The sequence below is a fragment of the Acanthochromis polyacanthus genome, chromosome 18, assembly GCF_021347895.1.
Source record: "Acanthochromis polyacanthus isolate Apoly-LR-REF ecotype Palm Island chromosome 18, KAUST_Apoly_ChrSc, whole genome shotgun sequence".
Classification (NCBI taxonomy): domain Eukaryota; kingdom Metazoa; phylum Chordata; class Actinopteri; family Pomacentridae; genus Acanthochromis; species Acanthochromis polyacanthus.
The window spans coordinates 25,195,747-25,211,590 of record NC_067130.1 but is presented as its reverse complement, the minus strand read 5'-3'; the positions used below and the strand labels follow the sequence as shown (position 1 = coordinate 25,211,590).

At 40.1% G+C, this 15,844-nt stretch overlaps 1 protein-coding gene and 1 long non-coding RNA gene across 2 annotated transcripts in view; one reads left to right on the top strand and one right to left on the bottom strand.

Annotated features, from left to right (window-relative positions):
• Window positions 1-9,361: 9,361 nt before the first annotated feature.
• LOC127530935 (uncharacterized) lies at window positions 9,362-10,793 on the bottom strand. Its single transcript, XR_007937737.1, has 2 exons — window positions 10,445-10,793; window positions 9,362-9,699 (listed from the first exon to the last, which is right to left on the bottom strand). It is a non-coding gene; the product is annotated as an uncharacterized LOC127530935 (long non-coding RNA).
• Window positions 10,794-13,054: 2,261 nt separating this feature from the next.
• The window catches only part of slc27a6 (solute carrier family 27 member 6), a 32,379-nt gene continuing 29,589 nt past the window's right edge, over window positions 13,055-15,844 (top strand). Inside the window, exon 1 of the mRNA XM_022213417.2 lies at window positions 13,055-13,668. Within this exon, the coding sequence (XP_022069109.2) occupies window positions 13,182-13,668 (487 nt within the window). The 5' untranslated portion in view covers window positions 13,055-13,181. The remainder of the gene's footprint in view (window positions 13,669-15,844) is intronic.

Here is a 15,844-nt window from a genome sequence, read left to right as displayed (position 1 = left end):
CTCCAAACCATATGCAACACCTAAACACTCCTTTTCAATCTGGGCATACTTGCATTCGGAGTTTGTCATAGCCCTTGACGCATAGGCCACTGGTTTCCAGTGTTGTCCTTCAGCCTGAAGAAGTACTGCTCCAATGCCATCTTTGGACGCATCAGTTGATATTTTCAACTTTTTCTTGTGGTCATAGTAGGCTAATGCTGGTGCTGTGGTAAGGGTTTTCTTCAGTGTTTGCCACTCTTGCTCATGTTTGGGTGCCCATTTAAAATCACAGTCATTGTGTAACAGCTCGCGAATGCATGATGTCTTTGCTGTTAAATTGGGAATAAATTTGCCTATAAAGTTCACCATTCCCATGATGCGCAGGACACCGGTTTTGTCTGTTGGTCTTGGCATATTCAGTATTGCTTTTATTTTGTCTTTGTCTGGTTGTACACCTTGAGCTGTGAGTTTGTCTCCTAAGAAGAGGATCTCCTTCACTGCAAACTCGCATTTAGCTCTATTGAGTTTCAGTCCATACTTTTGAATGCGCTCCATCACCTTATACAGTCTCTGGTTGTGCTCTTGGAGAGTCGAGCCCCACACAATAATGTCATCAATGTAAACTCTGACTCCCTCTAGGCCTTCAATGATCTGTTCCATTGCTCTGTGGAATATTTCTGGTGCGGACTTAATTCCGAATGGCAGTCTCAGATAACAGTACCTCCCGAAAGGTGTATTAAAGGTACAGTACTTTGTGCAGCTCTCATCCAGTCTTAACTGCCAGAAACCTTGTGAAGCATCAAGTTTTGTGAAATAGTTTGCTCCTGCCATTTCACTGATTATTTCCTCACGTGTTGGTATTTGATAGTACTCACGTTTGATGTTCTTGTTTAGATCTTTTGGGTCCATGCATGTTCTCAACTCACCACTCTTTTTCTTTGTGACCACCATGGAGTTGACCCAATCCGTAGGCTCCAGGACCTTTCTGATCACACCCAGGTTGGTCATTCTGTCCAGTTCTCGTTTGAGGGCTTCACGTAGTGGAGCTGGAACCCTGCGTGGTGCGTGCACAACTGGCTGTGCTCCTTCTTTTAGCTGGATTTTATATGTAAAGGGCAAAGTACCAAAACCTTTAAACACATCAGAAAAGTTTTGTACGATAGCATTAGTGTCACATTTTGAATCTGTTTCAATACAGTACACTCTTTTCACTAGCCCTAGCTCTTCACAGCTTTTATCACCCAACAGTGAATCACATTTGTCATTCACAACAGAGAAGTTTACATTGTGCACTTTACCTTTAACATTGACATTTAGTTTGCAGATACCAAAACACTCAATGGGCTTCCCGTTATAATCTTTCAACCCTGATCTCTTCTTGTAAATCTGTGGTTTTACCTGCATTTCTCTTATGTCAGACATGCTAATAAGGTTTGCTTTTGCACCCGTGTCCAGTCTCATAGTGACAATAGTCCCGTTAATCAGCAGAGGAGTGATCCATTTGTCTTTATCTGTAATACTGTGGACTTTTACTCCTTCGTTTTCACAGTTAACGAGTCCAACAAAGAAAGTGTCACTTAAATCTGTCTCATCCACGACATTTACATGTTTGCCTTTCTTTCCTTCTTTCTTTTTAGTGAAGCATTGTTTGGCATAATGATTCTTTCCGTGGCAGGTTGAGCATACTTTACCAAACGCTGGACATTGCTTTGGCTTATGTTGCGATCCACAGCGCTTGCAGAAAAACATGGTGTCCTCGGTCCGCTGTGCTGGCCGGGTTTGTGTGCGATGTCTCTCGCTCTGAAACGACACTGCACCTATCGCTGCTCCTTCACTCATGGGCGACGTGGCACTAGAAATCTCGCTGAATGTTTTCATGTGCTTCTGGGACAGTTCACTCGCTTGGCATATTTTGATAGCCATATCCAGTGTCAAATCTGACTCACGTAGAAGTCTCTCTCTTAACTTTTTGTCTTCCACGCCAAAAACAATCTGGTCTCGGACCATCGAGTCTTTCAGAGTCCCAAAGTTGCACGACTGCGCCTTCAAACGCAAGGCAGTCAGAAAGCTCTCAAACGGCTCATTTTTCAACTGCATACGAGATCTAAACATGTATCTTTCATACGTCTCGTTTTTCTTTGGAGTACAGTGAGCATCAAATTTAGCAAGCACAACTTCCAACTTGTCTTTATCATCAGCCGTAGCGAACACAAACGTGTTGTACACTTCAATGGCCTGTGGCCCGGCTAGCGTTAGCAAAAGCGCTACCTTCCTCGTGTCCGGCTTTGTCTCCAGTCCCATGGCCGTAACATACAGGGCGAACTGTTGTTTGAATGCACGCCAATTTTCATCTATGTTGCCCGACAGCTTCAGACTTTCTGGCGGCTTCAAATCCATGTTGGCTTCTTCCTCGGTGGCGTCCGTGGTCGCTCAACTTACTTAGTTTACTCCTGGTACCATGTTGTGTTTGTGTTCTTGGAGTGAAGGAAGAGGCTTGCTGTTGGTAAAGATAACCATTTTTTATTTTGCAGCTAGCTCATGCTGTTAGTGTGCCTCACATGCTGAGTTTCTCATTCTACTGCTGCAGCATACAAACACAGTGCTCAGCTAAACAGCAGCGACGCCAAGTGGTCAACACTGATCATGACACTGCCCAAACTCACTCAGCTGTCTGTCCCACTCGCCACCTGCCAGTGGATCTCCAGCTTCCTGACAGACAGACAAACAGTATCTTGTGAGGTTGGGCAGCTTCACATCCAGCACCTGCAGCATTAGCACCGGTGCCCCCCAGGGATGTGTTCTCTCCCCTCTGCTCTTATCCCTGTACACTAATGTCTGCTCCTCCTCACACCCCTCTGTGAAACCCCTGAAGTTTGCAGACATCACTACTGTTGTTGGTCTCATCCAGGTCGGGGATGAGTCTGCCTACAGACAGGAAGTGGAGGAACTGGCTGTGTGGTGCAGTCACAACAATCTGGAGCTTACCATGCCCAAAACAGTGGAGATGAGTGTGGACATTAGGACCGACTGCTGCAGACAGATCGGACTTGCAGTTTATATGATGGCAGTGTGAGTGTAGTGAACTGTGGATGTGCATAGTGTCTGTGTGAGAGTATGTGAGTGCAAAATATGTGCTATTTATTCTTCTTCTTCATGTTTCGTCCTTTACAGGGTTGGAGGATTTGGTAGTTCTCCACGTACTTCTATCTTCGGCTGTTCTTACTGCCTCACTGTACTGCATTTCTGTCCACTCCTTTATATTGTCTATCCACATTGCTCTTGGTCGTCCTCTTTGCCTTCTTCCATCTATTTGTCCCTCTAATAATATTCTTGATATGTTATTTTTTCTTATGAAATGACCAAAGTACCTGAGTTTTCTGAGTCTTAATATGTGCTCTAATTGTGTGCTCTTATTTTTTTTAATTTTGTTTAAGACTTCTTTATTTGTGATTTTATCTGTCCAGGATATTTTCAGCATTCTTCTATATGTCCACATCTCAAAGGCAATAATTATTTTCATGATGTTATTAGTAATGGTCCAGGTTTCACATCCATATAATATGGTTGTCCATACATTGCACTTCAAAATTCTCTTTCTGGTTGTTAGTCTTAGATTTTTATTTGTCAGAGTGTTTCTCATTTTGTTAAACACACCCCTTGCTATTGAGATCCTCCTTAGAATTTCATGATCATTCTTTCCATCTTTGGTTATCTGTTGTCCTAGGTATATGAATGTATCCACTTGATCTATAGGCTCTCCATCAATGGACATATGAATTTTTGGTGATGGGCAGGTCTTTGATATTACCATTGATTTTGTCTTTTTGGGATTCATTTTCATACCAAACTGTTTCCCTGCTTCATTTACTTTTGTCAGAATCTCTTTCAGTTATCATTCATTGGAGTGGATGATGCCATCCTCTTCATGCTTCACCGTGCCCTGTCTCATCTGGAGGAACCTGGAGTTTATGTGAGAATCATGTTCTTTGATTTTTCAAATGCATTCAACTCCATCCAACCCACCATCCTCAAAGACAAGCTCACAGAGATGGGAGTGGATCCTTCCTGTGTTTCATGGATTACAGATTACCTGACAGGAAGGCCGCAGTTTGTCAGGCTGGGGAACTTGTTTCTGGGACATTAATGAGTAGTACTGGGGCTCCACAAGGAACAGTCCTGGCTCCATTCCTGTTCACTCTGTATACATCTGACTTCAAATACAGCACTGAGTCTTGCCACATTCAGAAATACTCTGATGACACTGCTATTGTGGCATGTATCAGAAATGGACATGAAGCTGAATACAGAGATCTGATAAGTGCCTTCAGTGACTGGAGTCACAAAAACTGCCTGCTACTCAACGCCTCAAAGACAAAGGAAATGATCATAGATTTCCGCAGATCCAAAACCCCTCCTCAGCCAGTGAACACTTGTGGCGTGGACATCGAGATATTTAGGTGTCCACCTTGATAATAGGTTTGACTGGTCTACAAACGTCAACTTCATCTACAAAAAGGGCCAGAGCCGACTTTATTGCCTCAGAAGACTTCGATCACTAGACATCTGCAGTAAGATGCTGCAGATGTTCTATCAGTCTGTGGTAGCAAGTATCCTGTTTTATGCTGCAGTCTGCTGGGGAGGCAGTATAAAGCAGAAGGATGCAAGGCGTCTGAACAAACTGATTAAAAAGCTGGCTCTGTGGTTGGAATTGGATTGAACACATTGGAGGATGAGGTGGAGAGACGGGCAATGAGCAAGATGGAGGCCATTCTGACAAACATGGATCATCCACTTCACATCTGCCTCGATTAACAATGAAACATCAGTGGACGGCTCCTATCCCTGCGCTGCAAGACCGAAAGATTTAGGAAATCTTTCTTGCCATCAGCAGTCAGGCTATTCACTTCAAAATTAAACAGATAAGAATCCTGACAACTGAATTTCCCTTCGGGGATGAATAAAGAGATTCTGATTCTGATTCTGACTCATTCTCTGCCAGCAAGACTGTATCATCAGCGTACCTCAAGTTATTGATGTTATGACCTCCAATGCTGATCCCATTAATATTTTCTATACTTCTGAAAATAACTTCTGTGTATAAGTTAAAGAGACAGGGAGACAGTACACACCCCTGTCTCACACCTCTTTTGATGTTTATTTCATTTGAGTAACCATTCTCCATCCTGATGAAAGCTCTTTGATTCCAATATAGACTCTTGATGAATGCTATATCTCTTCCTCTCAATCCGATGTTGACCAGACATTCAATTAGCTTTTCATGATTGACTCTGTCAAATGCCTTTTGATAGTCTATGAAACAGGCATAGACATCTTTGTTTACATCATTGCATCTTTCAATGATAGTTCTTAAGTTGAAGATGCCTTCTCTTGTTCCCTTGCCATTTATAAAACCACTTTGAGTTTCATTTATTTCACTTTCTATGATGTTCTTGTTCCTGTTTAAAACACAATGCCTTAAATGCAACTGATCCTAAACAATCAAGGGGTAAGTGACAATTTAACACTGTACTATTCAAAACAGGAACAGTACTGGAAAATATAAACAATTTGCTACCAAATGAGGGCTGCACAGCGGCGTAGTGGTTAGCACTTTCGCCTTGCAGCAAGAAGATCCCGGTTCAAATCCCGGGTTGGGCCTGGGATCTTTCTGCATGGAGTTTGCATGTTCTCCCTGTGCATGCATGGGTTTTCTCTGGGTACTCTGGCTTCCTCCCACAGTCCAAAAATATGCTGAGGTTAATTGATCACTCTAAATTGTAGGTGTGAATGTGAGTGTGCTTGTCTGTCTGTATATGTAGCCCTGTGACAGACCGGCGACCTGTCCAGGGTGTCTCCTGCCTTCACTCAAGTCAGCTGGGATAGGCTCCAGCACCCCCCGCGACCCTAATGAGGATAAAGCGGTGTATAGAGGATGGATGCTACCAAATGCCCTTAAAAATTTATTATTTTTTTTAAATGGACAATGAGAGAATGTGTTGTGTGTGTGTTCAGTTCAGTTCAGTTCAGGAAAATACATCTAACTAGGTAGTGTGGTATTCGTTCACAATGTCTTTGCTGAATTCAAAAGAGACGAGCGCTCTTTTCCTTTGCCGCACAATAGAGCAAGAGTTGAGATCTCACACCCTCCACACATGCTTGGACTACTCTACGAGGCTCACTGGAATCCGGCTCGCCGTTCAGCATCCACTTCTAACAGTATAAAAAAAATGCAATAAAAAAGATGTTAAGAAAAATAATGTGCACCTCTAAAAACTGATGCTTGAACCCACTATCTTAAGAAAAAATACCTCAACTCAGAACAACTCATCTTTATAAGTTCTGAAATCAAAAAATTGGATGCTTCATTTTAAACTGAATTAACTCCAAATGAAAGGCTCCCTCTGGTCAAAATCTGTTTTGTTACTGGTTACATGCCCATATGGTGTTTTTTAATGCTTATTTCATCATAGAAATACAAACACCACAGCTGAAAATTTTCATCTTGAATTTGCAATGTTCCAGTGACAGTGGCAAAATGCAAATTCAAAGAGAGATTTCAAAGATGAGGAAATATTAGGTGATTCCATTAAATACTAGTTGTTTTTCAGAGTGTGGTGTGGGACAATTGCTTGAATGTCAACAGACAAATTAAAAATAACAGACACATAAAAACCACATTTTAAAAGAGGATCTGAAGTACTATTAAGTTGTTTATTTCAGAAGAACTACAAACCTCAGTTGTAATGTTTATGCAGTTTTTCAGTTTAACAGAGAGTGGAGCTATAGCACAATGTCTTGGAACCATACCTGCTATATCCATAGAAGTTAACCAAATGTAATGTGATCAGCAAGGTGGCAATAGAAAAGGTGCACTACAGATATTTGTTCAGAGGAAATCCATCAGTGTGCTTCCAGAAGCAATGATGTCTAACAGACTTAACTTTATACAGTAGTATGTGCAGTAGTACAGTAAACTATACTACAATAGTTCAGTACCATTAAGTATATATAATAGACATTAATGAAAATACTATTGAATATAAAGGAATAACATAAAATCGCAGGAATAACATATTGTGATATTACACAAACACAGAAATGTAAAATATATTACATCACCACAAGTAGCCCTGTGGGATGACCTAATATGGCCAAGCTGTCAGAACATCTCGTCTTAAAGTCCCAAAGTGGTCCGTGTATATTTTGGTAATTGGATTTTCCGTTCTAAAGCAGGTATTGAAAAACAAAAAACGAATGGTTATTTGATTTTCGTTTTCAAAGGCAAAAATCAAAATTGAAATACAAGGCTTTTTTCCTTTTCACGATCAAAAAGGGATATACGAATTTTAAAAAATGCTTTGATTTTCATTTTTTATTTACAATAACAAAAAATAAAATAAGTAAGAGACAGAAACGAAAAAAGGTCCGTTTTTTCGTTTTCTGAGACCGGTAGTGGTCATCAGCAAGGGTGGAGCCAAACAGAGTACGGTGCATAGACTGTAAATAAATGTTTTTTTTTGTTTGTTTGTTTTCATGGTCAAAATGAAAGATCAAGTTGCCGATCTTAAAATAAATCAATATCGATTTTTTTATTTATTCAGTTTTGCGACGCAAGGGGGCGTGGTTACCTGATTGACAGTTCGTCTGGAATGACTGACAGTCTGGAGGATTCATTCTGATATGGTCACTGGTGGTTTATCGGTGAAGAAGCAGAACCTTTTCCACAGACACTTTTCCTGCCTGTTGGCTTGTTTTAACCATTTTGCTACCTTCGGCTGATTCTACCAGCAGACACTGAAAGTTCGGTAAGTAGGCTAAATGTTTATTTTCTTATCGGTGCCGCTTTTAATGCACTTCATATGCAACTTTCGTGTCAGATATAATGTGTGCCATGCAGTCCAGATGTTGGTGGAGTTTATTTCTTTGTGTATTGACAAGAGAAGAGAGTTAGCATCCAGTAAATATTAGCTTTAATATAAATTAGTGATGCTAACCGAGCGAGCTGCTCAGTCGTAGCCTGATTAAACCTAGTGTAGCATTAAGCTAACGATGTTTGTGTTGTGTTTCATGGAAAAGGCTGAAGTGTGTCGTGTTAGTGTAATGTGGTACGTTTAGTTAATAAAACTGTGTGGAGACGCTGGTTCACATTAATGTAACGTTTAGAAAACCTAAATGTGATTCAAACAATAAGGTTAAGGTTCTGTGTTGTCAGTAGTCCTAAATATCTGCTGAGTCTCTGAAGTTAAACTGGAGAAAACAGTAAATCTACTCTCTAGTCGTTAACATTGTTTAATGACTGATTCACATGTTGTAGTACATCTTAGTGCAGATTAGAAAAATAACCTCCCAGAATATGTCCAAAATAATGATGAACACTACAGTTAATACATTTAAACTGCAGCACAGATAAGCTGGATAATAAAATCTTCTCCTAAAGCTAAAGTGACTACAGGTCTTTCTGTCGTTCAGTGCTTGGAAAACTATATGAAATAGGAAATCTTTCCAGGGATACTTTAAAATGAACCTCTGCTGTTGATGCTGATACTGTGACATCTCTCTTCATCTCAGGTGTCTCATGTTCACTGTGAGGATCTTCTGAGTGAAGCCAGCAGAAGGAAAACCTCATCTGGTGGTGAAGGAGACTGAATGGACGACATCCTCAGTGAACCACTTCCTGTTTAGCTTTCACTGACAGACCAACTCTTTCAGCAGTTTATTATTCTCTGTTCTTAGTATTCACAGATTCTATTTATCACTTTTAACTTCATCTCTGCTGCTGTAGCAGAAATACAACAGGGTTTCTGCAGAACATCAATAGTCATTAAGTTGATTTTGCAGAAATTAAGGCCTTAAATGGCATTAAAAATCATTACATTTGATTCTCGGTGGCATTAAAATTTCTTTCTGCAGTTTTCAAGAAAATAATTGACAATAATATATTTATAGACCGATTTGTCAGATATGTGCATCTGCGTAAACATGCCGAAGCACTGAGATAATTGTTCCAGCCGGGTGGGTACAATTTCTAAAAACTGCATGTTTTTAAAGTGGCCGGCAGGCTGGGAAATGGGGAAACACAAATTCCAGCAAAAATGGCTGAAAAATGTGGATTTCAGGGAATGACTGCAGCCCGTTGGTGTTCAGGGGTGGTTCCCAGATTCAGAAATAGTCAAATGTAGGGTTTTCATATAAAAATCATCTTTTACAAAAAAAAAAAACAAACCCGTGTAATTTGAGTTCATGGTCGTGGCATTAAATTTTTTACAGTATAGCATAAAAATGGCATTAAAAAGCATTAAATTTGACTGGTTGATATCTGCAGAAACCCTGTACAATGTTATTTATAGCAGATATGCAGCATTAAAACATCAACACATTCAGCTCAAGAGCTTCATTATTTCCTTCATTGCACATTTAAAAACTGCATTATTTAACAATTGTGAACTGTAAAGATGTGTAAACACGTAATAAATGGATGAAATAAATAATGTGTTGCTGACAGTGAAATGTAAAAACTGAACAGTCACAAGACAAGTATTATGAAGAGAGGAGCTTAATCTGCAGCATTATTGTTCTTAATGGAAGCATGAGGAGGACATCAGTGCTGCTCTTCCTCACAGCGATGGAGAGAAGACTGTTCAGACAACCACAGCTGGATGTTCATGTTCTCTGTAGCTCTCAGTCCATCAGATCAGATGTTCCCAATGATCCAGACCAAGGCTGGAAGGAAAAGACACGAACAGTGAGAAGAAGATCTCCAAGGTTCTTTCAGTCCAACTGCTGGAACTTTAAATATCAGAATGAACACATCAGGGTACAAATGAAACACAACAGAGTGTTGTATTTTGTCCTACTTTCTAATCTTATAGAAATGTTTGTTTTCCTGGTTGAGGCCAAAGAGTATTTTACTACCTTAGATGGACAATAAAGTTTATTATTTTATTCTAATGTAGCATTAGCATTAACATGAGCTTCACAGTTATCTGACCGTACACTGTTGTATGAACAGAAGCTGTTAAATAGAGTCTGAAGCAAAGAACAGATATATTAACTCAGAACTGAATTGTTCTTCATTCATTGAACTGAGAGATTAACATTCATCAGAGTTCTGTGGAGGAACGTTAACATAGATTAATTTCTATCTGCTGATCATTAATGAACTGCGCCTCGAAACAGCAGTTTCCCTTATGACTGATCGATTATGATTGATCAGCTGTGACCTTCAGGACACTTAGCTACACCTAATAGATAACACTGACTAACCGGGATTAGCCTCATTGTAAATACAAAGTTAGGAAACATAAATTGAGATTTATAGAACGACTTTAAAACACGATGTTAGAACAAGTTTATATCAGAGGTTACAGTCTGATGGTAACTTACAGTAACTTCACTGCTTTATATGTGATATTGTCCAGAAGTAGAGAAGAGTGCAACTAGTTACAAAGTTGACTTTAACACTTACCTGTAGAGTTTATCTCCACTTTTGGAAGCTAACGTTGTTAGCAGCAGCGGTAGCAGCGTCCATAAACAGCAGAAGCCGGTAAATGTGGGCGGGACAGAGAGTCCTCGGCTCTGATTCAATCTGACCACCCTTGCTGATGACCACTTCCGGTCTCAGAAAATGAAAAACGGTTCTTATTTCGTTTCTGTCTCTGACTTATTTTATTTTTTGTTTTTGTAAATAAAAAATGAAAATCAAAGCATTTTTTAAAATTCGTATATCCATTTTTGATCGTGAAAAGGAAAAACGCCTTGTATTTCAATTTTAATTTTTGCCTTTGAAAACGAAAATCAAATAACCATTCGTTTTTTGTTTTTCAATACCTGCTTTAGAACGGAAAATCCAATTACCAAAATATACACTGTCCGGGACAAGGTACGGATAAAACGTACCTTGTCCGGGACCCAAAGTGTCAGCTCTTCCCACAAACCAAACTACAAAGAAGAAAAAGTGAACAAACCAGTAAGCCAGTTCTTCTCGAGTGACTGCTTTTCTTTCAAAAGCCATGACTCACTTTAGCATTCAGCAGCTCAGCAGCTAACAGACAAACAGTGAGTGCCCTTCCATAGAATATGACCTATAGTAATCCCATAGGTTATTAGTACAAGCAGCTTCTAAAGGCTCATACTTTGGTTTTCTTGTTAAGCAACTGTGAGCTGTTGGCTAGGCTGACATCAGGTTAGCTCCCCTTACACATATGTAAATCATATGACTAGTCTGGGTTCTGTAAAGCGTCTTGAGACAATTTGAATTGTAATTGGCACTAAGTAAATGAAACTGAATTGAATTACACATGAATGATTTGAAACTATGATATGCATATGGCTCTTTTAAACTTTCCAAATGTTTTGGCCCTTTTCTAGTGACTATGTATGGGGAAAAGAGTTTTTGTAGGGCCAGCATTAAACACATGATTAATACTGAATTTGTAGCAACAAGATTTAAGTACTTTTACCGGAATGGCAGCACACCCCAGCACTGTTGCAGGATTCATGTCTGCCAATTCCCAGTTCTGATCCATCGGTTAAATCTTGTTTAGCCTTTAACCTAGAGTTTGCCTGTGCCTTTCTATCATCGTTTTTGTCTGTTGTTCTCTTTTTCACTTTCACAGTAGCCGGAGTGCCCGGAGAAAACCCACACATGCACAGGGAGAACATGCAAACTCCATGCAGAAAGATCCCAGGCCGGGATTTGAACCGGAGATCTTCTTGCTGCAAGGCGAAAGGGCTAACCACTATGCAGCCCTGTTCTAATAGATGATTAGTATTATTAGAGACAGACAGATAGGTGGATAGACAGACAAAAGGCTAGACAGACTGCAATTTTGAGGCTCAGATAGAATGGGAGTCAGTGAAGGGTTTGGTTGGCAAACTTGGTGCACTGAGGTAATTCATCAAAAAAATATATACTTGAACAAATACTCTGAATTTTACAAAAGTTCATAAAACTTAAACTGTGACTGTAAAAGCTATAAAAAAATGTAAAAACACAGATTTAGATTAATAATATTAAAAGCCTTCTGACCCATTCAAAATTTAAATGTAGTTTCTACTGTAAAGTTTGCAAGAGCAATCAGGTTCCAAAGCTGGTTGGGCTTTGACAGTTGTTCAGGCAGCTTCCCATTCTGATTGAGTTGCACATCTCAATATGTAATTTGTATGATTTTTCTTTAAGACGCGAGATGTGTTTGACGTCCAAAATTGTATCAGAAGAATCTATCATAAGAATGAGCCCGAGCAAAAACAACAAACGTGATTCAATGCATATGCACTGGCACGGTTAATTAATAATACATATTTCCTTATGTAATAAACTTGATTTATATAGTCCTTTTCAAAAACTAACTTACAACCTGCTTCACAGGTATCAAACCAAAAATCACAATCTAATCAATAAGTAAAGCAAATCGACTAACTCTGTTTAATAATCCACCGGCATATTCTAATAGCTCATTTAAATTTGATCAACATAGTCGGTTTGTAACTTGAACAATAACGTTACTTTAATATTTGTTTAGAAATGTCATGTTGTTCAGCAGTAGCTTTTGGCTTCAGTGAGCCTGCAGTGTTCCCCTCCGGACACTGAGCTCTCTGTTCTCGCTGATCGGATGAAAACAGGCTGCTCATCGCCACAACAACTGTCACATGATGTCATTAACGAATCATCTGTCAAACCGTCGCGAGAAAGCCCTCATACAGGAAATAGCTTTCAAAATAAAATACTTACAAATGACTGTCCTGTCGTGAACTGTCTACGTTTTTATCGTTGTGTTTATGATTATGTCTTTTTTCTTTCAGTTGATTACACTGGCCTATTAAGAGAATGTAAGACAGCATATCTCCAACATATCTGAGGACTTTGAAAGCCTCAGGGACACACTAGTCATTACCAAGGCTTCCTGCAAAATAAGAATTTTATCTTTTCAGCTACCCTTTATTATCTTATTTCATGATTTACAGCTTTTTTTCTCAAGCGCTGGTGTTTGTTTTTGAATATTGCCAACTTTCCCTCTTACTTTGAAGGTAGCACTTGTCGTGTGTCGGCCTTGTGTACTGTGACTTGACATTATTGGACATCTCCTGGGTTTACATCACGCAGCCAGTCCGATATTATCACCTGGAGCGCAGCAGTGTGGACTGAACGCTGCGCTCCTCCTCCAGTCCTCTTCTGTGTCCTCTTGCTGTCTCCCGCCGCAGACATGACTTTGTTTCTAGGATGGCTCTCAGCTGTGGTGGCGGGTATTTTTTCCGCTCATGTTTTGCAGAAACTCTGCTTCCCATTCTTTTGGAGGGACCTCTTCTTTCTGCTGAAGGTGATCAGATACGGCGTAAGGCTGGAGCTGTTCAAGCTGACATCCAGCGTGTGCACGGTCCTGGACAGGTTCATCCAGCAGGCGCAGCGGATCCCCAACAAGCCGTTTGTTATCTACAATGGAAATGTCCACACCTACCGGGACATCGAGCAACGCAGCAACAGGCTGGCCAACGTTTTCTTAGAGAAAGTACATTTGAGGAAAGGAGACTGTGTTGCCTTGCTCATGAGTAACGAGCCTGACTTTCTGTGCGTTTGGTTTGGGTTGGCGAAGATCGGCTGCTCGGTGGCTTTTCTCAACACCAATATCAAGTCCAAGTCCCTTATACACTGCTTTAACTGCTGTGGAGCCAAAACTCTCATTGTTGGTTCAGGTAAAGCTCTCATTCCATTTGTTCTCCTCTGCTGTGTCCCACACATCATCCAGGCTTCATGCTCGTTATTTTGTTACTGTCAATATTTTAATTTCACATCTCGTATATCACCCCTCCTATAAAATGTAATGCTCAAAAAATAAAGAACTAAATAAAAATAATAATCACAATTGCAATGGTGGCCTATAAGATATTACTATTGATTCAATTCAGTTTTATTCATATCGACAATTCACGTGTCAGCTCCACGTAGTAAAGTGAAGACTTTACTAATTTTAAATAGAGAACCCAGCAAATTTAACGTTTACTTTGGATTCTCTTAACCCTTTCATGGGCAGTGTTGGTCAAGAAATATCCATTTTCCATTGGATTTGGGTCACTTTTGACCCATTTTGCGCATCAAAGGCTTAAAGCAAGCACTTACCTTTTTACCTTATTAAGTTACCACGCTTTTCTCCACACTTGATAAGAAACTGAGGAATCTGGTGGTGGTCTCTGGACTACTAATCAGAAGGTCAGAGGTTCAAACGTCGATGTGGCCACTGTTGGACCCTTGAGCGAGCCCCTTAACCCTTCCTGCTCCAGGGACGCTGTACTGCGGCTGTTCCTGCGCTCTGACCCCCTCCAGTTGGGGGGATATGCGAAAATCAGATTTCCCCTACTGGGACTAATAAGGGATAATAAAATAAAAACAATGACAATAATTTGTTATTCCAATTACAGCTATAAGCATTAGTCAATTGATGGATACCATTAATGTGTCACTATTTCAAGAATCATATTATTATGGCATAACTGTAAATGTAATGAGTCACTGTTTTGAACCATTTATTTATGTTTTACAGAAGAAGACATAGAGGAGATGCTCTTAGATTTCAAGATATAGTGAAGGGTGTATTTTTTCTTTACTTTCTACTGTTTGATTGTGATCTAACAATCAATGATTACATATATACATATATATATATGTGTGTGTGTGTGTGTGTGTGTGTGTGTGTGTGTGTGTGTGTGTGTGTGTGTGTGTGTAAATATATACACACATACACAGTCATATTTTCTTCAATTCCCTGTTCATTTTAATGCCTGGTACAACAAAAGGTACATTTGTTTGGACACAAATAATGATAACAACAAAAATAGCTGACAAGAGTTTAATTTAAGAGCTTATATCTGGCCATTTTTCTTGGTTTTCTTGATAATAACCAAAATCACTTAAGTTCTTACATCAGTAGCTATGGCACTGTACTACCAACAACAGTGCTTTGAGACATTCCATGTTTTCTTTTCTGGCTATTTTAATCACATGATACACACAGGAGTTCATACTTCATTGCATAACCATTGTTTTTGATGACTGGCTGGAGTGGGCATCAATTGAAAATTAGATTCATCGCTGAAGAGCACTTTAGTCCAAATATCAACAGTTCAATCCTTGTGATCCCCAGTCAAGAGTAACAGGGCTTTCCTCTGCCTTTCATTGATGAAGGGCTTCTTTTTCTGTACCCTGTGTGACTTCAGACCAGCTTCAAGAAGTCAGTTTCCAACTGTCCTTGCCAAATAGAGGGCCTAAGCATTCCTTCCATTACAATGGAGCCGTGTTAGCCAAGGGGAAGTCACATTTCTTCACAGCGTCCACTGATTTTTAAGGTCCCTTACTGAAATGATAGCATCACATAGTTGCTGCAGATTTGTCAGCTGCACATCCATGATGCCAATCTCCCGTTCCACCACATCCCAAAGGTGCTTTACTAGATTGAGATCTGGTGACTGTGGAGGCCATTGGAGTACAGTAAACTCATTGTCATGTTCAAGAAACTAGTTTGAGATGATTTGAGCTTTGTGACATGGCGCATTATCCAGCTGGAAACCACCAGAAGATGGTTACACTGTGGTCATAAAGGGATGGTCATGGTCAGCAATGATACTCATGTAGGCTGTGGCGTTCAAACGATGCTCAATTGGATCCTCTGTATGTCTGAGCTTCTCACCCTATCTCTAAGGCTGAGCCCAGCTACCCTGCGGAGGAAGCTCACTTCAGCCACTTGTACCCGCGATGTTATTCTTTCAGTGACTACCCAGAACTCATGACCATAGGTGACGTTTGTAACATAGATGGACTGGTAAATTGAGAGCTTTGCCTTGCGACTCAGCTCCTTCTTCACCATGACGGTCCTGT